At 45.7% G+C, this 23674-nt stretch overlaps 2 protein-coding genes, 1 long non-coding RNA gene and 1 pseudogene across 3 annotated transcripts; 1 reads left to right on the top strand and 3 right to left on the bottom strand.

Moving 5' to 3' along the window:
* Positions 1-7064: 7064 nt before the first annotated feature.
* On the bottom strand, positions 7065-8810 carry LOC112877826. The gene is made up of 3 exons (XM_025942198.1): positions 7941-8810; positions 7687-7830; positions 7065-7587 (listed from the first exon to the last, which is right to left on the bottom strand). The coding sequence occupies exons 1-3, from the start codon at positions 8214-8216 to the stop codon at positions 7189-7191; spliced, it is 819 nt and encodes a 272-aa protein (XP_025797983.1). The 5' UTR covers positions 8217-8810; the 3' UTR covers positions 7065-7188.
* Positions 8240-9036, bottom strand: LOC112876291 (F-box/LRR-repeat protein At3g26922-like). Its single transcript, XM_025940369.1, has 2 exons — positions 9031-9036; positions 8240-8821 (listed from the first exon to the last, which is right to left on the bottom strand). Exons 1-2 carry the CDS (start codon positions 9034-9036, stop codon positions 8240-8242), a joined length of 588 nt encoding a protein of 195 aa, XP_025796154.1.
* Positions 9037-9677: 641 nt separating this feature from the next.
* On the bottom strand, positions 9678-15339 carry LOC112877827 (annotated as a pseudogene).
* Positions 15340-22465: 7126 nt separating this feature from the next.
* LOC112877828 lies at positions 22466-23122 on the top strand. The gene is made up of 2 exons (XR_003225563.1): positions 22466-22642; positions 22743-23122. It is a non-coding gene; the product is annotated as an uncharacterized LOC112877828 (long non-coding RNA).
* Positions 23123-23674: the final 552 nt, after the last annotated feature.

Raw genomic sequence — 23674 nt, forward strand, 5'->3', positions numbered from 1 at the left:
CGGCCGGGGTGAGCGCGTGGGGGTGCTCAGGCGTGCGCGCGTGCGCGGCGCGGGTGCGGTTGACCGGGAGTAGGCGCGCGCGTGCGTGAGGGAAGGAGGGGGGGCGGCGTGGCCCGAAGCCGGAGGCCGGGCGGCGCTCGGGAGCAGGGGAAGGGGAGAAGAGAAGGGAGGAGAAGGGAGGAGGAAAAGAAAAAGAAAGAAAGGAAAGAGAGGGAAAAAGGAAAGAAGAGAGAGAAAAGAAATGGGGGAGAGAAAAAAAAGAAAAGAAAAAGGAGAGAGTAAGAGAGAAAAGAAAGGGGAGGGGGGGTCGCGTCGGCGTCGATCGCGGCGGTGACCGCGGTCGGTCGGCCACGCGCGTGCGTCATCCGCGCGCTGTGTGAAAAGAATCGCGCCGGCGCTGATCGTGGAAAAGCGGTCGCGCGTGGTCGTCGGCCGCCGAGCGGTGCAGGATGGGACAACGGTCGAGTTCGGTGTCGGTCAGAAAGGGTTAGGGCTAGGGTTTTGACGAACAGCTTTTAAACGAAACACTCTAGCGCGTGATTTGATTTGGTGAATTTTCAGGGCATCACAAAAGATATCTCTAGTGGCCTAACTGTGACTATCATCGTGGATTATCTCAAGTTGTGGGAATGTCGGAGGTCTAGTTTGGCACTGATGATGATCGCTATCGAACAGGTGATCCCCCGGCACCGCATCGAGATCCATGGTAAAGCGAGCGGCCGGACGAACGGCAGGGGGCTTGAGCCTCGTTCAGGTGTTGCAGTGGACGTGGGAGAGCCGGATGAAATCGATCGATAGCGGTGGATTGGTTAGGGTTTGCGGGTTTCGGCCTTGGCAGCGGCAATTAGGCTCGGTTTGGTGGTGAGAGCATGAGGAAAGCCATGATACTTGGATATTTGAACTGATCTCTTATTTGTTCGGAGGACCGGACCCTTTTTATACTTCTTAAACAGAAACAAAAGTCAAGATACCTTTCTCTCCAGTATTGTTAAAGTTCTCTCTCAATTATTTTTCATTTAGTTCTTTCGGTGGTGAACTAAAATTTAGCCCCCTAATTCAGTCTGATTTGGATGACGTAGCGACGCTTGTCTAACTAAGGCGGTGACGTTGATTTCTAGATATGGGTAGAGCGAGGGATTCTTGGGCGAAATGTCTCCATGTCTATGCCTATATGGGAGCCATTTTCCTCTTTGGAGGCATCATCATGTCTCCTCGCTCGATGGTGGGTGATTTGTAGCTTCAATAGAAGAAGTTGCCACTGAAACCGAAATGAAGAATCGTCATCCTCTCGTGTAACAAATGAACGGCCTCCTCCAAGGTTCTTAAACGGCAGCCCACCGAGTTGAAGCCACCGGATGCAGAATCGCTTCCCCTCTCATCAGTGTCGGTGTTTCACCGGCTGCCCACCGAGGGATATACCCAAGATGGTAAATTTTGGGTGGGAAGACGCAGAGATCAGGAGCTCGAAGGTGCAAGGAACACAAAGTTTAGACAGGTTCGGGCCGCAAGACGCGTAACACCCTACGTCCTGTATGATGGTTTGTATTGACTTTGGTGTAGAATGACCTAAAGATCATGTTTTGAGTGGGGTCCCTGACCTCCCTTATATATCCGAGAGGCCAGGGTTACAAAGATACTAACCAACACCAGCTAAGGAATCATACCAGAACATATCTCGAGTAGATTCCCCCTGTATCGGTTAGTCTTATCTCCTATTTAAACGGAATAAATAAGAGATAAACAAAATAAATAAGAGATAAGACGAACTTAATCTCTTAAACTACGTTATGTATCCAGTCCCGTGGCCCCGGGTCTGACAAGCCCCCGAGCTCTTCGTAGCTGAGTACTGCAGGCTCATCGAGTTCTTTCGAAGCAGTCTTCGACTTCTTCAGAAGCTTCGTCTTGAAGTGTTTCTTCGAGTACTTGCTTGGCTGCATCGAAGCTATGAGGTGCTCATGCCCCGAACTCATGCCCCGAACTTTTGTTATGGTGTGCGGGAAGCGTATTGGATCGCCTCCTGATTGCAGTCGTAGGACTTCTTCAAGTCGCCACGGAGGGTGAGTACTCCACTGAGTCCTGGCATCTTAAGAAGCAGATAGACATAATGTGGCACTACCATGAACTTGGCAAGTGCCGGACGACCCAGTATTGCATGGTAAGAAGATTCAAAGGTAGCCACTTCAAATTTGATGAATTCAGTACGATAATTCTCCCGCGTGCCGAAGGTGACTGGGAGGACCACCGCACCAAGCGGGTGTGCCGCGTTACCTGGGACGATGCCGTAAAAGGGGGACTTGCTGGGAACCAACATGTCCGTGAAATCCAGGCCTATTTTCTTCAGAATACTGATGAAGATGAGATTGAGCCCGCTCCCGCCATCGATAAGGACCTTGGTGAGCTTGACCTCCGCCACCACAGGATCCAGCACCAAGGGAAACTTGCCGGGCTCCGAAAAGCTCGTCCACTGGTCGTCACGAGAAAACGAGATGGGGACCTCCGACCAACGGAGGGGTCGTGGTACTGCCGGCTCGACGGACAGAATCTCCCGAAGAAGCAGCTTCTGGTCCCGCCTGGAACCGAAATCCTCATCTCCCCCGAAGATGACGCTGACGACCTTCGAGGCGTCTTGAAACTTCGGGTTGCGCCCATGGTCCTCTTGATCGTCATCCTCGGGTTCTTTGTCCGCAGGCTTCTTGTTCTTCTTTCCACCACCGGAGTTGCTGAAAGTCCTCCGAAGGTGATAGCAGTCGATGGCGGCATGATTGGCACCTGGGTGCCACGGGCACTTCTTCTGCAGGAGCTTCTCAAACTCCTCCTGCGTCGTCGTCTTCTTGCCCCGCGAAGGACGATCGATAGCCGCGATGACATCATCTGGCTTTCGTTTCCGGGGTGGACCCAAAAAGTCCCGCTGGCCTTTGTCGTTGCGGTTGTCGTTTGGGCGCTGCAGATTGCTATCTTGACGTCGCGGGAACCGCTCCCGCATCTTCTCCTCCTGTTCAGACCAATCGTGCATCATATCACGAAGGCCCGCAACAGTCTTCAGCCTGTTCCGCCCGAAATCCCTGTAGATGCCCGGGTCGGTGATGCCGTTGTAGAAGCAATCGATGATGTCGTCCTCCGAGATGTTCGCGATGGTGGCGCGGACGTCGAAAAAGCGACGGGTGTAGGACCGCAGGAGCTAGTTACGTTCCTGTTTGCACTGAGCAAGATCGTGACGGGTACCTGCACGGGCAATCGCTCCCTGGAAGTTGTCGATGAAGACCTTCTTAAGTCGTTCCCAGGAGTCGATGGAGTTACTGCCGAGGCTCTCCAACCAGGTGAGCGGCGCAGGGGCCAAAGCCATCGGGAAGTAGACGACCTTGGTAATGTTCGAACCCCCTGCAACCTCGATAGCCGTGGAGTAACAACGGAGCCATTGCTGAGGAGCCTGCTTGCCGTCGTACTTGGTGATGCCGATGGGTTTGAAACCCTCTGGGTACTTGTAGCTGCTGAAACGTGCAGAGAAAGCAGGAAACCGGTCGCTACAGTCAGTACCTTTGTTTTCGACTTCTTCGCGAGTCTTGCGTCTGGAAGAGATCACGGTCCGCGCGTCGCGGCCTTCATTGATGTGCTGGCGCAGGTCCTCTGGAGGAAGTCGATGATTGGCCTGTCGCGGATGACCCCCTTGCGGTGGCTGCTACCTCCCGCCAGGGACCTGACTCCCGCGAGCGTCGTTGTTGCTGGGCTGGTGTCGAGGATGACCGCCAGCCGTTCGGCTGTGAGCCTAGCTCCGACTCTCACCCACGCGCTCCTTCCTGATGGTGGACGCCGGGTTGTGCTGATCCAGCTGGATCCAGGCCCGCTGCGCGTAAAGGAGCGCCTGACGCATGTCCGGATCATCACTGCGCTCGAGGATGGCCGTCACCCTGGCGATGTTGGCCACCGGAGTCCTGAAACCCCGTTCGCTTACAGCGGCGAACTCAGGGTCAAGCTCGCGATGCATAGATCGCCTACGCTCGTTGGCCTTTCTCCGCCGGATTGTGCAGGCCCTGTTCCTGGCCCTGCGTGCCTCACGATCGGCATCATTCTTGTCGCCGGCGTTGGCTGTGATCTCGTCTTCAGAGATCGCTTCAAATCCGACGAGGGGAAGACCACCATCATCCTCGCCTTCTTCCGCCATTAGCACCTGGCGGGAGGCGAGCTCATCGGAACCCGTGTCGACTAGTTCTGTCGACTCCTCCACCACAGTAGCCAACGGCCTGCCCTCCTGAAAGGGCAAGGGCTCGAGGTGGGTCACAAGTCGACCCTCATCCTCGAGTAGGTCGGAGAGTGCCACGCCCCTCCAATGTACAATGCGCCCCCCCGGCATGGGGGTGAGCATCAGATCACTGGCGCCTAAACAACCCGAAGCCTCCCGACACGCGGTGGCCTCAGGCTTTCCGCCTTGGAGCAGAAAGTCCAGGTCCTTCTCTATAATGGAGAGGGACCTGGAGACGTTGGCCTCCTGAAGATCATTGGCCGGTTTGCATGAACCGAGTTGGGATCGGCTATGCAGATCCCTAGATTGGAACAAGTTCAACTCAGGGGAAGTTGCCGCAACACCGGAAGAAGTCGAGCCTGGAGCAGACTCCATCTCGATCCTTGCTGCAAGGTCATGGAGCGGCAAGCTGTCGAGCCCGTCGACGAACTTGTCGAGGTCGCTGCAGGAATCCGCAGCGGAGATCTTTGGCCTCATGTCGATGAGGAATCGCCGAAAATTGCCCACACAATCTGCGATGCAGACCCAAGAGCCAAAAACGAATGTCGTACCCTGGTAGGGAACTCACCTGATGAATTTGAAAGATGCCATCGAGCTCGCCGGTGGATCTTCGACGCGCTCCCCTACCTGGCGCGCCAGCTGTCGGTGTTTAACCGGCTGCCCACCGAGGGATATACCCAAGGTGGTAAGTTTTGGGTGGGAAGACGCCGAGATCAGGAGCTCGAAGGTGCAAGGAACACAAAGCTTAGACAGGTTCGGGCCGCAAGACGCGTAACACCCTACGTCCTGTACGATGGTTTGTATTGCCTTTCGTGTAGAATGACCTAAAGATCGTGTTTTGAGTGGGGTCCCTGACCTCCCTTATATATCCGAGAGGCCAGGGTTACAAAGATACTAACCAACACCAGCTAAGGAATCGTACCAGAACATATCTCAAGTAGATTCCCCCTGTATCGGTTAGCCTTATCTCCTATTTAAACGGAATAAATAAGAGATAAACAAAATGAATAAGAGATAAGATGAACTTAATCTCTTAAACTACGTTATGTACCCAGTCCCGTGGCCCCGGGTCTGACAATCAGTTCACTTTATTCAATGGATGGTTTATAGATGCTAATCCTGACATGTAAATTTCTCTTATTCCCTGACTAACTCAATCTGTCTCATTTTCTAAAAATGCTTGCTCTTAGTTACCTTTCTGTTGTTTCGATGCCATCATTTGTAATGGAGAATTTCATGCAGCAGTCTAATATGCTATTGATTGTGATAAATAATGGGTTACAAATGATAGTTCTCAACCTCTCATTATACTAAGCGTTGTTAATGTGGCAAGATATATTGTAAGTTATAAAATGCATACTAAGAACTGTGTAAAAACACGCTAATGTTTTCATGTTGATAATAGCATGAGATGGTAATTCAGATTTCAGATAGGATAACTGCAAAATTCATACAAAAGGATACGGAAATATAGTGTAAAAATGCCATCGTATGGATTGTATCAGATGTTATTTATTTTTTCTATGAGCATAGTTTTAGAACTGGACAATTCAGTGTTTTGATCGGAGTTTGATCCAAATTTGTGCATACTTGAGCTACTAGCTGTATTATCATGTAACTAGATTTTTTTTAAGTCCTAAGTTTATTGTACTTCAAAATAATCATTTGGATCTCTGGATTCTGCACTTGTGTAACGAATCGTTCTAATTTCTGCAGTACGGGTCTTTATGGATCACAACTACTCTAATATTCATGCTAGCTGCATTTGGTAACTTTGCCACTTATCTTATGCAAAAGAAAAGGGATCTGAACATATGGAACTTTGATGTTGGTTATTTCAATTGGGCAACATCAGTCATGTATGTTATGCTATCATTGTGCCTGCAGTGTTATGCTATCATTGTGCCTGCAGTGTTCTTTTTCCTGTTTCAGTAATTTGGATCACGCCTAAGTCGTGTCCGATTTTGGTGTATGTGGGGTTGTTCTCTGTTTGTCTTCACACCCGCATCTGTAAGTATTCTAGTTCCATCCATCACCAGCAAGAATATGCAATTTTTACCATTATGTACATGCGTAGGAGTTTGGCTCACTTTGCTACAATTATATGCAATGGTTCTTAGACAATTCTCTTAGTGTGAAAAGAATACACTAAAATTCTACGAGAAAATCAATGAAAAAGAGCGAGAAACACCTAAACTGAAAGAACTGGTGCATCCGGTGCCAAATTCTGCGAGGCATACTGAAATAAATTCTGGAAGACGTGCAAACTGAGATCCAAATACTGAAATTTCAAATTAAGATCCAAATACTGAAATTTCTCGAGGAGAGGTGGCACGCCGTCTTCAGTGCGCCCGCTCGGCACGTATCTGCGCAGCACGACCGCACGAGGACCATCTCTAAGGGCGCAGCGTGTCGCCCCGCTTGTGCCACTGCGCCGACGCATAGGAGGCCGAGACCAAACGCGCACGTGATACAGGGGTGGCAACATACAGGGGTGGCGCTGTACGTGGATGGGATTTGGCGATGGCGGGGGCGGGAAGCGCGCACGTGAGTAGATGAGCCGCAAGGAACAGAGCGGAACGGGCCCACATATCAGCGCAAGCGCAGTTCGGACTTCGGAGCGAGGACCGCGAGGGCGAGCGGAATGCGGCAGCAACGGACCAGGGCATCACCACAAAATTTTAAGGAGAGAAATACAAATCAAAATAACATCGAACGAAGACGTCGCAGTAAACTAAACTGAAAATTTGGCAAACTGTCTATTTCAGTAAAAGACATGATCACCTCAAATGGAAAAGGCATGCATTTCAAGGTGAACTTAAGAGAATGTCAACAAACATAAGTATGAATTGCATCCAAACATCCAGTTATCCAAGTCCTTCCATAGCATCAAGCTACATCTGACAAATGTTTAACTTCGTAGGCAATGTTATTAATCCTAAACCATCAGACTACTTAAAATCCTTGCTGAAATGCGACACCTGCTTTCCATGCACTAAATCAAAAGGGTCCTCAATAGAAATATCAGATGCCCTGCGGAAGTTCCAGCCATAGAATTGTCTAGGGGCCAAAAGCGAAATAGAGCAAGCTTGACACCCCCAGGGAAGAACAGCTAAATCATTCAGTTGAGTATCCATCGCACCTCCTGAATTCTCAGCTTGCACATGGGTGACGCTATCAAGGCGATTTGCAGTCTTCAGTATATACTGGAGGAATGAGAGCTCACTTTGACTGCAACGGATGTCATGCAGAACCACCTTCTTGATTTGTGACTGCACGCATCCAATGAGATCTAGCTCTTCATAGAACTCGGTATGTTGCTCATCAGATGGCAGATTCAGTGTAGCAGACTACAAAATGACTAAACATCTCAGTTACAGAATAACAGAGCTGGAAAGCAGTGATAATGACAATGCAAAATAAGAAAAACAGTGTATACTTCTATGTACCTCAATGTGCAGGATCTCAACATTGGGAAAGCATCTGAGCCAACAGGTCATGACCTTGAGCTGAGCAAGCACACCAAAGTTGACCTTCACAGCCAAGATCCTCACGCTCCAGACCTTGGTGCTGGGCCTGACATCTGTTCCTTTCTGCAATGCAAATACATTATTCAAGCACAAGCACAAATAAAAATCAGAGGCTTTTTTTTTTTAAAAAAAAGGAACATCATAGACATGAATATGACATCAATATCCAATACCTTGACAATGATTTCCCCAATCTGGAGCAGGTGAGCTCCTGCATCCATGTACCCAAGAACCTTTGGCGCAGCATCAATTGCGACCTTCAGAATTCCTCCGCTGTTAAGTGGAGGCAACGCCATCCAAGCCAGGATCCTCTCAAGGCAGGGCACAGCACTCACACTGATTTCACTGCCCATGAAGCAGCAAAGGTTGACGCATTGGAGGTTCTGACCGCGGAGGCGCACAGTCAGAGGAAGTTCATGGATCAAAACAAGACTAAACACCTTCAGCATGGGGGAGGAATCAAGGATGTAATTCAGGATGTCCTGATTAATGGCACAATTGAGGATGACGAGTTCCTCCAGATGAGGGAAGGTGCCAACGCCGCTGGGGCCTCAGACGGGAGGTCCAATGATCCTAGGTACAAACTCCGGAGATTGGTGCAGGACAAGATGCTCGCAGGGAGGGTTAGGGAGAAACTCCTCCTCAAGCCGACGAAGACGAGGTCCACAACGCACTTGTCGACGAGGAGAGGCGGCCACTCGTTGAGGTGGCGCTGGCTGAATTCGATGGATGAGATGTGTACTGCGAGAAACGGGCCCGGGTGCCTGGACAGGATGCAGTCCACGGCGGCGACTCGGGTGGATTCGGGGGAGGTGGAGAGCTGCTCATCATAAAATACGAGTGGCACAGAGCTCCAGAGGCGTACCCAGCGCTTCGACAGCACGGTGGTGCTCACGGCGTCCTTGATGGGGAGGCGGGAGACGATGATGCGTAGGATGTCGTCGGTGAGGGCGCTGATGCGGTCCACGCCGTCGTAGGCCTCGCCGGCCGCAGCGGAGAGGATGGCGCCCGTGACGACGGCGTGACGAGCGGACGTAGGACTCCGGATCCATGGCTGTGGCTTTAAATAGAGTCAACTCATTTAGTTGGCTTTTAGCTCTCTCTTTTTACTAAAGTATGCATGTGCTCGTCAAGATCGACAATCAAATAAAAGCATGACAAGCTGGCAGCCGGCGTATGTTTTTGCCACATCACGTATAGCTAGCAAATAGCAGGCTCCATTAATAGACTCGTACTAAATCATTAATGCTTGATCCACCTTACCTTCATAAGTTTTTGAAAATCTATGCATAAACCCTTTTTTCTCTCTCCTCCAACTTGTCACAAATCCGATGTGGCAGATCTTACACCCCGCTTACATCATCTTGCTCTAAGAGTAAGGTTAATAATACAGCTGCTGGCTATAAAAATCTTTACAACCTATCTCTCAGCGTACTCATACAATAGTCAGCTCTTCACCATTAATATATCACTCACTTATCTCTCTCATAGTTTTTTACCGAAGCCAGCTGCAAGCTTACATGTCGCTTCTCCTTCTCCTCCACCTCAGCATTTGATTACAGATCGCTTCTCAGCATTTCTCCACCTCAGCATTTGATCTGCTTATATCCACATTCAATATGCTTGTAGCTTGACATAATACTTGGTATTGTAGCTTGACATAATACTTATATCCTCAGCATTTGTGAAGGAGGCGGAGGAGCCCAGGAGGTAGTGCGACCGGCCAAAGATGGAGCGCCGGCGGTGGCAACGACACAGATCGGGAGACGCGTGGGAGAGAAAGGAAAGTTGGCTGACGTGGACGTATTTTGCAAAACAGCAGTACATACATAGAAGAGAGAAAAATAGATCATTGCCTAAGAGAATTAGAGATAGCAATCTATGTTGGAGCAACTTTTTAGGCTCTTTAGTTTTTTGATATAACAATCAAATATGCAATGCTATTGGAGTTCTTAAACGAGCAACAAAACACCGACTCTGTGCACACATGCTTTAGTTGGCCAGGCTCAGAATCTTAGCTAGGCTGGACTTAGTCCGACAACCCAACTGAACATATTTGAAGACAGTCCTAAACTGACGAGGTAAAGACTTGTTGGACCTAAAACTTGCTGTAACCCACATGGCAGCAGATTATAAATGAGGTGCAGGCAACCACAATAACGACACAGGCCGTAAAACAAGGCCATTGAAAACCCTGCTTAACTGTTCAGTCATAATTTAGTCATCTTGTTAAATAAAATGAGTATAGATCGAAAATGTACAACCCTGTTTTGTCGTTCAGCCAAACATGTTAGGAAGAGGCCTTACTGCCATGAATGCATCGACCATCTGCAAAAGCAAGAAATTGAAGTCATAATCTGTATTGATAAAAAGACATTTTGTCCCATTGAGAAGACTTGGTAATATGTGTGCACAACAGGAGCAACAGTTATAACGTGAAAAAAAATTCAATTGCGCGACAGGATAGATCAAATGAAAAAATTCATTACCTCCTCAGTCACTTGAGCTCTAGCTCTCTGATGTCTAGCAACCAGCTCCGATAGAACCGCAATGAGTCGCTGCTTTACTTCGCCAGTTAGCATCCGTCCTTCCTTATACTCCTGGTTTTGAGTAAAGAGTTTCAGCATGGAGTTTCATAATGGAATTGCAACTTAGCTTCCCAGCATGAAAAATGTACCTTCTTTATGTGGTCAAGCTCATCATCATCTTCTAGGAAGAAGTTTAGGTATTTAATTGGGACATCCACCTGAACACACGAATTCAACAATCTTTTGTGTTTCTTAAGGCATACGGGAATAACTAGAATATTGTAGGCAAATTATAGAAATAAAGATCAAAATCTCATGTTAGCAATGAAATGTGACATAAAAGGCTTCATAAAGAATTTCTAACTATATGCAATACAGTAGGTAGCTTCTGCTGATTATTCAATTTCAAGTGTCATCATGGATCTAACCCTAGACTTCCAAGCAAAAGTCAAAATGCACAGCATAATTCTAGCTACTAGTTTGGTGTTCAATAGTGCTCATGAATAGTAAAACGTACTTACATCAAGGTTAGCACCAAGTTTCCTGTGAAGCTCCACAGAAGCCTGGCCACCCGAGAAAGCATATTTATTCACCTGGGAAATGTTGAAAATAAATTTTATAAACCTATGAAGAATCAATCCAGTAACATTTCAGCAAAAATTTCAATTGACTTAAATAAAATGTGATTGTTGGGTAAATATGCTTCCAGATTAAAACAAAGCTAGGACAAACCTTTGCCTTTATTTGTTTAGAACTATCTGTCACGTATATTGCAGAGTTTGGGTCACTGGCCGACATTTTAGTGCTCTCTCCCTGTAAAATGAAAATAAAGGAGCCGGAAAGGTAATGAATGCACTTGAAATTTTGACCATTTATAATAAAATCAAAACTGTTGATCAGGTTAATTAAAACTTAAAAGTGGTCAAGTTGCACCAGCTCTTATGAGTCCATATAAATCCATGCTCTTCTTAAAGGAAATACCTGAAGTGCAGGGAAAAATCTTGATTCAATCAGTGAAGGTTTCTGAAAACCAATTTTAGGAGCAACATCACGAGTCATCCTAAAATAAGGATCCTGCACAAATATAAAGTTAGCAACTCAAATTTGCCAAACTAAACACAGATGTGCCAACATGCAAGTACCATTAATGAAACTAAACACAGATCGTTAGTAAATAAAATTGTCCATAATATGAATGTGGCAGGACCCACCAAATTAAGTACCAAGAAGCATTAATTACAAATTTAAAGCTGGCAGATTAAACTTATATCTCTAATGTAATGCCAACAAGCATATACACCAAATATTTTGTACTGCCCTACTGCTCATGGAACAAGGCTAGCTGCATTATTGCCATCTTTAATGACTGATATTTAAAAATGTTTCCATAGCCATAACTGATACATGGCCAATACGTAAAGATGTACACATTTTAGTATAGTAAATGGGAATATTTACAGGACAATGCCAAAATCTAAACTTAGTTTCTGTAGGTGGGACACATTTCAAATTGGTTGTCAATATGAGCCATATCTGATATGCCTCATAAAGATGAGGAACATTTTAGTATATTAAATGGAAATATTTACAGGACACTGCCAAAATCTAAAGTTAGCTTCTGTAGGTAGCTAAGCCAAGTCAACATCTAGTGCTCCAGCACCACCTGTACTCACTACAAACATGTAACATGCACGGGAGGACGAACGGAAGGCCCAGACAGCAAGGTTAGTGGTGGCTACAGCACAAAGGTCTGCACCATTTGTGCTTGTCTTGGCCAGATTACGCTCACACACCGCAGTGCTCCACGCCACCATTCGATCCCTAGCGTGCTGTGTCTCTGTTGTTGATGGAGCATAGGCCGCGATACCCACAGCCATGGATGCCACTCATGAAGCCAATGCTAGCAGGAACAAGCATGCAAATAGGTAGCGGCAGATGGAAGCATTAACTTTTTTCTTAGATAGCCCAGCATGATCATATTGGGAACTTGATGCAAATAGGTAGGCAGCATCTAGGCTGAGTCACACTAGTTGTAGATTGCGGCCACATTACTATTTCTGCCTGCGTGCAGCCCGTGGACCAAGGTCCACTCCTTATAACTTGCGCCCGGTCTTGTGCCCGGTGCCACTTCATTGTACCTTGTCCCCTTGGGAAAGCTATTTAAATCAAAGCTCACAGCAACAACAGGCATCCAGTTGGAGCCCTAGTGCAAACAAACTCAAAGGTGCGTGTGTTCATCCCCTTCCAGCTCAGGCAAACTACTCGGTTGTGCCTGAGAAACCACTCGGTCGGAGGCGGATTTCCAACAAAGAAATCTCAAGTGCCAAGGCGATGGTGGTTTAATGGTTCTAATGAGAGATTGAAAAATAATGGCCCAATGGAGGTGACGAAATTAAATTCATCACAGTGAATAAGAGGCAACTACATGCTATGCAAATTAGCAAACCAAACACAATTTTCAAAACACAGAAAAATCTATGCAGGAAAACCAAACACCACATAATTGCATTGTGCATGCCGCATAGGTTATCCTGGCGGCTAGCCTTGCTTGAGGTAACACACTCTAGCAGTATCCTAGCAAGTAGATACAACCCCAATTATGCTGAACTGTCAAGGAGATCAGACAAGATACAGTACACGGAAAACTCTATGCAGGCAAACCAAACACCACACAATTGCATAGGTTATCGTGGCTTTGTTACCAAGCTAGGCTAGCCTTGTTTGAGGTAACACATTCTACCAGTATGCTAGCAAGTAGATACAACCCCAATTATGCTGTACTGTCAAGAAGATCAGACAAGATATTGTACCTGGTCTATTGCACATGGGATAAGGCACCGCAGTTGGTCATTGCCAGGAAACAGATGGGGAAACAAAGAAGGGAACGATGGAGCAGCCTGCACAGGAGGAAAGCTGACCTTACCAATGTGATCCTCCGGAGTAATTCCAAGTATCCCTCTAAGCTGACATTCAATAGTAAGAGAGTTAGAAAACAGTAACGCTTGAGACAAGCAAGCAAGCTCTGTAAAGTTCATAAATATTGATCTTAATTGAACAGTTCTAAGCTGACATTCAATGTCACACGTTTGGCAACTTCCAGCATATTTTCATAAAATGCCCTGTAAGATAAGGATGGAGGGTTGGATTACCATAGAACAAAGAGCAAAGAATAAAAGCATGCATTTCAATTGTTTAGAGACAACCAAAAAGACCAAGTCAGACATTTATACTTTAACTAAGACAACAGTTAAGAAGTTACCCTCCAACATAATTGAGATCTGTAAAAATGAAAGTTCTTTCAACATCAAATCCACAGGCTATAATGTCTTTGGCATTTTCACGGGCAAGCCTTTTACATTCGGCAATAGTCAAGTTCTTCCACAAAAACTTTTCATCATCAGTTAGCTGTATCACTAGGGGCACCTTGAAAGCATCCTGCAAATACCTGAAAAATGATCTTGATTGTTAAGAAGCACTATCCATGGTAACAACACAATAATACCTCATACTACAATGCAAGATTTGTCAAAGAACCCACTTTCAGTGTAGATGACATAAATATAGCACATAGCCTATGGAATGGGACTTATTTGTGCCTGGGAAACTGACAGTTTCTGCAGCATGCTACAGGATATAAAGAATATTCTAAAATCTATTTTCTTTTAAGAAGCCATGAAATACACCAGGAAAGCTTTCACTGGACAAGACTTTGCAGCATGTCCAGCTTTCTATCCCATTGCTGGGCCTATTGAACATGCAAACAAACATAGAAAACATTTCATCAAAAACCACAAGAAATACAATAATCTTCGCTACCCATCTAAGGGTCAATGGATAACAACAGCATCTAAACATGCACCATCTTCCAGCAATAATCAACAGATCCAACAATACCACACACCACTACCTTGAAGCCACAGCATGGCAAGAACATATCAGAGGAGCAGTACCCACAGTTTCGGAGGAATGCCTACTTTGTGAACATGAAGGGAATGAGGTGGCCAAGGTGCAGGGACTCTGATGAGGCCATGAGGGTCCCCTCCCTGTGTACAGGTAGAACTTCTCTCCTGCCTCGTAGAGGTCAAGTATCCTGTTCAAATCCCTATCCGAAAAGAAAAAACTCATCAGCATTTCAGTCCACACTCCAGGGGAGCAAAAGAGAGATTCTATACTTCAAGTGCCAAAAATTATGATTTTCTTTACTCCTTTAAACATAGGGCCTTGCTGAGGTAATCTGTAGTAAAACCCAACCAGATCAACGGTTCACAATTACTCTGGACTTCTGGAGTACCGTAGCAAAACTCTATGTTTTTCTTTACTCCTTTAAACATTGGAATTGGTAGTGATGGGTAGATGGTACGTTTTACTGCTTTAAAGAGAGATCCGTATAAACGGACGGGCAATCAGCCAGTTTAACAAACTATAGCTGATCGACTGTAAAAATTATTTGCTTGGAGAAAAAAAAGGTTTTGAGGGCGTCACCTGTGGGCGAAGAAGATCCCGCGCCTGAGGAAACGATGCGGTGGGCAGAGCGTGAGGTGCGCGATGCGGTCGACGATTGCTGCATCGATGAGCTGGCAGCCGAACCGGTCGACCAGCTTGTCGTAGTCAATGACCCCATCCGGAGCCGACACCTCCCACGGTGTCACTACCTGTTCTGCTGCCGCCACTTCCTCAATGCCCATAGTAATCGCCGGCGCCACTGCCGTCTCCTCTTCTATATACGCGGCCGGAACGCCGACCACCGGCGTCTCCTCCTGCACGATGAGCACCGGCTGCGCCGCTTCACGTTGAGCACCAGCTTCCATGGACGCAGGCAAATCTATCTCAGAAAAGCCTCGTCTGTGTGTCTGCGAATTTCCCAGGCTGCTATCGGTAAGGCTGTAGATCTAGAGAATCCGACAAAAGGGGAATCCAGGCGGCTGAAGGCGGGGGGCGGAAGGGGCGATTGGGCGGCGAGGTGGAGGACACGGCGATGCGCCGCGCGACGGGAGTAGATGAGGGGGGCGAGGTGGATTAGGGCCTCGTTTGGGAATATCGGGTTCGGGGTGGATCGAGCCGCAAACCCCGCCACCCGTGGAATGCAGCCCACGCCGGGGTGAGCTCCCCCACTCGGCCCAAAATTACATTTGGCAAGACGCGGGTGGGCGTGGATCGCGGTCCGATCCCCATCAACCCACCGGGGAGACAAAAATTGCCACCAGAGTCGTGGAGCAGACCCTCATCTTCGCGTGCAGCGAGCGCCGTCTCGCCCTCGCGCAAAGCACAGGTGCCCGGCACGCCGCCTCCTCGCCGCCATTCCGTACTGCCCCTTGTGCCGTCACCGCCTCGCGCACCGCCTCCTTGCCGCCGCCTCCTTCTGCCCCTCGAGCACAAGACGGTTTCGGTGAGCCTTTCACTCCTCGTCGACGTCCACCTCATCGAATCCCTTCAGTTCGCCACTAGGACCTGTTCCCAAGTCAGTCGATTCCTCACGCCCCATGTTAGATACTACTGTCTATTCTTATTTGGGGGTTCTGATCTCCTCCCGCCTGTTTAACCAAATCCTCAAATTTCTCCAAGAAGAGGTGCTAGCTATTGTTTAGTTGTCAAATGCTTGTGTTTCTGAACATCATTAGTCATATGGTAGTGTCCTGCTAAGTGCTAAGACTGGTAGCACGTCTTTGCCAAATCTGATGAGCTCGCTCCCTAATCAGTGGCATGGTGTGTGCAATGATGTGGAACATAACTAGCTGTCTTACATGAGTCTAAGTTGCGGACAACAAATAGTTCTCGTCTCTGTCCCTGATGCTTTCTTTACATATGTTTGTGTGGCCATCTTGTTGCTCTATGTTTCAGAGCATAAACTGCAAGTGGCAAATGGATAAATAAGTTAAAAATAAATAGAAATACAAAATGTTACGACCTACAGGGCAATACTCTTGCTTTCCTACTGCAAATGGCTTCTTTTAGACAGTTAGATAAATAAATCAGGGGTCACGTGCTCATATGGTAATTGTCTAGTTTACTTGCATAACAAATTTAACATTCCTGGATTGCGCTCTCCTCTGTTTTTTCCCATTGAACTGACCCTCAAACTAAGTTGCTTTTGTTTCATTAAGAACTAATAAATATTGCATGATTCCTATGTATGACTGACATTTACTTTAGCGGTTGCAACAATTCTCTATTATTTCTGTGTTGAATCACCTTGATTTACATGAACGAAAAAGAGTGTTAGCATTTTTTGGTTATAACAGACCTGCCACTCAACGGAAGTATGTGCCCTCTCTTAGCTGTTATTTGGTGCAAGGCGGTGCCTTAGAGAACGGTAGCGTACAACAGTACAAGTTCTAAGACACTTGACAAGTCTTTAGTATTTTGCAATCACCACTTCCTCAAGGTCTGTCTGATCTGATATTCTCTGACTATATGTTTGGCAACAAACGATCTGTGGTCTTGCAAAACATCAAAGTTATGTTTGTATTTCAACAGGATAGAAGTTTCAGAAGATAATGACATCGCACAAATTGGCGAGTTGAATGGCTGTTCATTCTTGGCCTGTCATTCTTTCAGCTTTAAATAGTTTGTATTTGCGACTCATGCTGTTTAGCGTGGTCCAATTTATGAACCAGAGAAAGTGTTAGTTGTCTAGCTTTACTAACATGTCACAAAACTGAAGACACACGGTTACACCTAATTTCATGTCTGCTTAAAAGAAACTGAAAAAAAAATAGTAGTGAGAAGAAAGATTTTTGTTAATTACTGTTTAACAATTGATTGCTTGCATTTTGTTAAAAGTAGTACTCTGTCTATGAACCTGTCTTATAACATAGACCGTATATGTCAATCCCTCCAACTTAGCAGTATCCATTAGTTCTCCTTGTTCCCTTATTCTCTGTTTCTTCAGTTTCACCCGCAACCAAATAATATTAATTCCACACATGACACTACAAGGATTAATACTGAATTAATTTGTTTTCATTCACTTGTACTTTATGGCAATGTCTAGACTCATGTCTACTTGTAGTTCAATTCCAAATGACCGCATGTATGCAATACGCATGTGTTTGTTTATTTTCTGAATCATGAACAGAGTTTCCAGATTATCCTTGCAAATACTATTTCCTTTTGGAATAAGTCCGTACAAAGTTTAATGGACTTCCTTAGCATCTCAATTTATATTCCACTGGTACTTTGTTTTTTTATGAGGAGAAATCACATTAATTTTTGTTTTGTATAGGTACTACTGTAACATTCAGGTAATTAGAGATATAGACACTAGGTATTAGTAAGTTGTATGCATGCTATGGTGTATATTTGTAAATTATGAATTTTATAAGTCCCTATGTGCAATTGGGTAAAAATGCTATTAAATGTCAAATTCAAATGACCATAGAGAAAAAAAGTACAAATATTAAGTTAAACCTAAGAGAAATAGACTTTGTATGAAACTAAGGACCTATGTGTAATTAACACAAATATTTAAGGGTTTACATGTGAAATGATTGAAGTATAAAAGTAAAATTCAGATTTACTTAAGGGTTAATGTGTAAAAATACAAGTAATCATGACAAACCAGAAAAATTGTAAACATGCTCAAAATTTGATCAAATTTAGGTGGGCAAAGACAAATTTAACTTAAATTCCATCTTTGTTTCAAAATGCAATCTAAATAGCTGTAAACTTTGAGTTTCTGAACCTAAGCCCTAAAGCAATGTTGTAGAGTTTGAAAAACTCTACAACTTTTATTTTGAGCATTTTCTCATTTGACCTGTGTAGCAGTGGGAAATCTTATTTTACCGAAAGGTCCCTGAACTTTTTGGAAATTGCAAACAAGTCCTACTGACACCTGTTGCTTCTTCTTCCTCTGTCACCGCCGCTTCCCCCTCTGCTCTGCTCCTGCCACCGCCGCTCACCGCCGGCGCCGCACCCCAAGCTCCACCTCCAGCTCCTGCAAGTGCCTACGAGTCGCCCCCTACCTCCCCCACCTCTGCTCCCCTCCCTCCCTGGCGTCTCCTGCGCTCGCCACGCGCGCGCCACCGCCGCTCGGTCGCCACCGAGCCGTCGCCGTGGCAAGCTCCAAATCAAGTGCCTGGTCCTCGTGTTTGCACGCGCTTGAGCACTACAACTGCCCCGCGGAGCTAATGGTCGCATTCTTCCTTTCCTTCTCCACTCCCACGCCTCGGAACGCCGCCGCCATTGCCACCCGAACGCCGGCGAGCTCGAGCTCACCGTCGCCCCACCTCTCCACCGCTGCTCCGCCTGCGCTGACCCCGTCTTCAGCTCCACCTCATCCTCGCGCAGCTTTCCGGCCATTCCCCTTCCCCGCTCGGACACCGGAGCTTCGTCTCCGACGGCCACCGTCCGCCGCCGCCTCCTGCTCTTCGTGGACAGCTCACTCCGAGCCTTTCCACGCCACCACAACACCATAGCCACCACCACACCATCACCCCGGAGCTTTACGACCACTTCGTGAAGTTTCTAGTGCCCTACATCTTCCTTCCGACGATCGCCGGTATTCATCCTCGCCGCCGCCGCCACTGTCCTCGTCGATTACCTTTGACCCGATGCGTATCCTTCCAATTAGTTGCACCAACACCTTCCCCATGACTTACTGAAGCTAGTGCGCAGGTCCCCTGCCGACGTTGATCACCGGAGCCTCGCCGTCGACGGTGACCTCTCCGCCGCCGCCTCGGGCTCTTGTCGAGATACCCTTTTCCGACCGCCGCGACCCTCGACACGTGGTGTGTTCAAACCCCCGTAAGCCCCTGAACCCTCTCCTCCCCTTAGACCTCGCCGCCGGTGATCGCCGTCGCCGGAACACGGCCGCCCTTTTTTTTGCTCTGCTCCTGTCTCTAGCCCAAGGACCCCGTGTTAGAAGACTTGAAAATCCAGGGGGTTATCTGCACAGCCTTAGACTCAGATGAATAGTGCCCGAAGGACCCCCTTATGTAATTTATGCTGCCAACTTTGAAATTCTATATCAATTCGAGGAAAAATCATAAAAATGTAAACAAAAATTTGTTGGAATCCTTAGTTAAAGATCTACAACTTCACTTAAGGGATAAACTTCAGTTTCTGAATGTTTTATACTCTAATTTAAATGTTAATTTTAGTTACTTGTAGGCTTAGGAAATGCATAGTAATTGATAGAAAAATGATAAAAATATGAAACCAGTTGGGTTAATTTTCTTTTAACATGTAGAATTGAAGAAAAATAATTATCCCAGTATTTAAGTATTATTTTCTGAATGTACAAGTTTAATTAGAAGTAATGTGTAGTTTACTTTGTATAATTAATATTTATAAATTTTAAATGCTCAAAAATCATGGAAATATTTTAGGGTACTGTTCTTTAATAGTATAACCTGTTATTAGATTCCCAACCTAAGATTAGGCGAAAAACAACTAAAGCAAATTAAACATGTTATAGTAAATACATAATTTAACATCAACATGGAATTCATATAAATAAATAGTGTAAGCAATAAATAAAATTAATTAATTTAGTTTTTGGGCATCACCCCAACCTGTTGCCCCATGCCACTAATTAGATACTTAGCATAGTAACTCTGCTGTTTAATGTATCTAAGTAAGATAGTTAGTACCCGATAAATGACTGCCCAGTGCAGGGTAGTTAGGTTGTTTGTTGTAATGTAATATTCTTTTAATTGGATTGCAACTATATCATGAATTAAAATAAAAGTATATGCATTCCATAATTTATACCTTTGCACGTCATGTAGACTCGACCACTCTCGCCGACGGAGATTACCAGCTAATCCCGGAACCAGAAGGAGGTTATTCTGAAGACCCCGGGAGTCGTCGCGGAATTCTCTGAAGCCCCGAACCAAGGTTCGGAAGATATTAATTTGACTAACCCCAGCCCCACCAGCGAAGGCAAGCCCCGGACATAACCCCTACTTTATTTACACTGCCATTATTATCTATATATATATATATCTTTATGCATTAAGTTCTTAGGAGTTGTTGGAAACCTTAGTTGCATAATTCCAGGAACCTATGTATTGAACACTAGAACTTGAGTCCGAATAGCTGCTCTGCTTATAGGACCGGTAGAAGTCGAGTGATTTTCTGTCACTCGCGCGATATAGGAATTGTAATATTTACATTCCGCAATCAGTATAAGGATGACGGACAAGAATTATGTGAGGTATCATGGTTGAGGTGATACCCCGTCTGTGTTGTTGAACTGGATAAGGCCGCAGTGTGTGGTAGCGGTGGTTAAGCGTTTGAAAGTACTAGCCACATGCCGTGAAATATGGTAAGCGGTAAGTAAAGTAACCAATCGGCCCGAGGAGTGGACATACCCCCCACCACATGTATTTGGTTATTTTGGTTACTTTGTTCGACGTGTAGGAATACGTGTTGCTGGGCAACCAGGAGTACGGGTTTTGTAGTCGCGCTACAGACGTACGTCCTGCACTTTGGAAGTGCGTATGGTCCTGCAGTCGCTTGTGGTGGCCCTGATCCACGAGTCGGAATGAAAGGCAAACGGTTGCTTCGGAACGACCCTTTGGTGTTCCAAGCGTGTGTGTTAGGTTTATCCTTGCAAGGTTTTGAAATTCGATTCAGGAATCGTCCGTTTCTCGCGGAGATTGAGACTGCTTAATCCCTTTGCCACATAGAGTAATAAGAGCAACTTTGTGATTATGAAAGATGATGTTTGATTAAAGATTCTACCATGTTTGAGTAGTTCTAGGTGCTTACCTAGACTGGTTAATCAACTAAAAGTTGAAAATAAAGATCTACTCTTTGTTGCTTTTCAGCTGAAAACTCTACCCAAAACCTGAAAAGCCTGCATAAGTCTAGATACATGGCTAAGTATACCATGAGACGGGTAAGCCTTGCTGAGTATTAGTATACTCAGCCTTGCTTTTGTTGATTTACTTCAGGTAATCTCCCTGATGAGCCAGCATTCATTACACCGTGGCCCTACCCCCTGCCTGATGGTTGGTCCATGGAGTGGGATCCATCCCCGGCCAACACAGATTCCGCCGAGTGATATCGTGCCAGGGCTAGCACGATATCCATAATAACGACGTGTACAGTGTTCGTGTTTTCAAACTCCGCTGCTGTGACTTAAAACTTAAACCGTTTTGTAATAATGTCCCTCGCTGGACACTAATGTTATTTTTGTATGCATATGTAATATATCTGTCTGTGATGTAAAGTGTAATGGTATTTATATCTCTGGACTCGCCTTCGTGCGAGGTACCTTGTTGGATCCTGCGTTCGGTGGTTTATCGGGACGTTACCCGACAGGCCAAAGGATTATACCGTTTGAAGCACGAGGGAGCCCTTAAGAGAGGACTCGCGTACTTGAGCCGGTGTAATTCAGATTGGTTCTGCCACAACTACATGATCACATGCAAGGAATTCTAGTCAAATGATTGCTCTTCATGATTTTGTCTGCAGGCTTTCGAGAATCAATTGTCATGTTTTAATGTTCAACCAAAACTACTAGAGAACTAGTACTAGATGCTATGATTTCCTGCTATAGATGGGTAGTAGAACTCATATGATGTTGGATGTGCTTTTTCTCCAAAGAAACCGGCTGGGAGGATTCTAGGTGTGATGGATGCAATAAGATTCTTCTTGCTGACTTCATCAGTTGTAGCCGTGTTAAAATTGAAGTTGAAGGGCAGCTCAAAGAGATCTTCATCATCAAGATAGGCAAACAAAATTATTGCATTTTTGGTAAGACCATTATAGAAGGCCCTGAAGAAATCGGCTGTATGGCTTGGGGTATACTGAGTACTTGGGACGACCGACATGGCTTCACCAAAAGACATGCATCGGCGAGTCTCAGGCTCTGCATCTTCTGGTTGCTCTTTTGGAAATCGAAGTTTCCTAATATCATATTTCAAAAAGGTCTTAAGGTGCTGGTTGAGCCATAAATTGATGAACCACCAAGGGCCACCCAGATTGCCGATAGGTTCTCCAGCCGATAATTTAACAGATACTTGGTGGAGTAGCTGGTACATTGATCCGAGGAGATGCCTCCCTAGGGGAACTGCATTCCCTGATGATAGGGTTTCAGCTAAGGCAAGAGGATTTGTATTTCTTATCTCTCTGGGAAAATCCTTGCTTGTTTTATTGTTTCTTTTTCCATAATGACTTCACTTGATTAAATTACTAATACACCCTTGCTTGTAAACAGCTTGATCAAATAGTGGCTGAAAATGTTCTGGCCTACGATGCTTGTTTCTGGGTTCGGCTGGCAGGTAGAATTGACCCTCTAAAAATCAGATGATGATAAAGCATGGTTTCACATATGAATACAGTTGCCTTCCTATGGATGTGACTTTGCAATTGTTGACCAGCTTGTCCGCAAGATTGGTGTAAGAACCATGTTCCATCATGCATAAGTCCTCATATAGTACAGGTGCCTATGTCTTGATGTGAAGCCGTAAACCTTTTGTATTTCTTTTTTTATTGCAGATGTGTTGCCTACTGCTAATTCCCCCCGCCCCCCCTAATATGTGCAGCAAAAGATTGAACAGCCAATTGATGTGCTGAAGGCAATAATTAGTACTGCAATGCATGAGCCGATTACCGATTGAACATTACTGGCGATTGGGCCGAAGGCGTTTTCTAGTCAATTAGGGTTTTGTGTCGGGTCCGACTCTTGCATGGGTCGATAAGATTGTTTAGAAAATTTATTTCTTTAGTGTCAAGTTTTGTGTTTGTCATGATTGACAAGGAGTTTGTATCTTAGGATATAAATAGCGACCCTGCGTGGTCTAAATAAGTTTTGTACACACCAACATAAACCAAAAGCCCTACTTTTTTCGCAATCTGCTTTTCGTACTCGGCGACTTCATCGAATCTTTTTCTTTTTCCATGAGTTCTTTCGAGTTAGCACGGCTGCATCGCTTCGACCTCCGGCTTGCTGGTAAGTTCTGCGTTTATCGAGTATTTTCTGGACTTTAACTTCGGGCGCATCGCTGTTGTTTTATCTAGATTTATTCACAATTTATCGATACATGTGGCAGAACCGTCTGAATTATTCCGGTTCAAGTGCATTAATCATCATTTACAAAAACAAGATAATCTCAAATGCACTTCAAACGGAACAACCCATGGGTCTGTCGGGTCACTGCCCGATGCAACCACGGTTACACAGGATCGGAGTAGGTTATACTCATACAAGATGAACTCCAGGTACATAACAGCGCAAGCCTTTATCACATAGTAAGCAGTATTATTACAAACTAGTTTTCTCCAGCCCTGACTGGAGCAAAATAAACAAAGGGTTATTTAAAAGCAACGGGTAAACACCCGTTGACCAAAGTCATAGCGAAAAGATAACGCGACTAACAGCGTCGCCATCAGCAGCACCATGCGTAGCCCAGTCGATGGTGTCACTCCGA

Source organism: Panicum hallii, chromosome 9 (assembly GCF_002211085.1).
Source record: "Panicum hallii strain FIL2 chromosome 9, PHallii_v3.1, whole genome shotgun sequence".
Classification (NCBI taxonomy): domain Eukaryota; kingdom Viridiplantae; phylum Streptophyta; class Magnoliopsida; order Poales; family Poaceae; genus Panicum; species Panicum hallii.

Coding starts and splice junctions, on each gene's coding strand:
- LOC112877826 (XM_025942198.1), bottom strand. CDS start 8,216: ATGCTGAAGGTGTTTAGTCTTGTTTTGATCCATGAACTTCCTCTGACT. Junction 7,831..7,940: donor TTGGGGAAATCATTGTCAAG/GTATTGGATATT, acceptor TTTGCATTGCAG/AAAGGAACAGATGTCAGGCC. Junction 7,588..7,686: donor TTGAGATCCTGCACATTGAG/GTACATAGAAGT, acceptor GTCATTTTGTAG/TCTGCTACACTGAATCTGCC.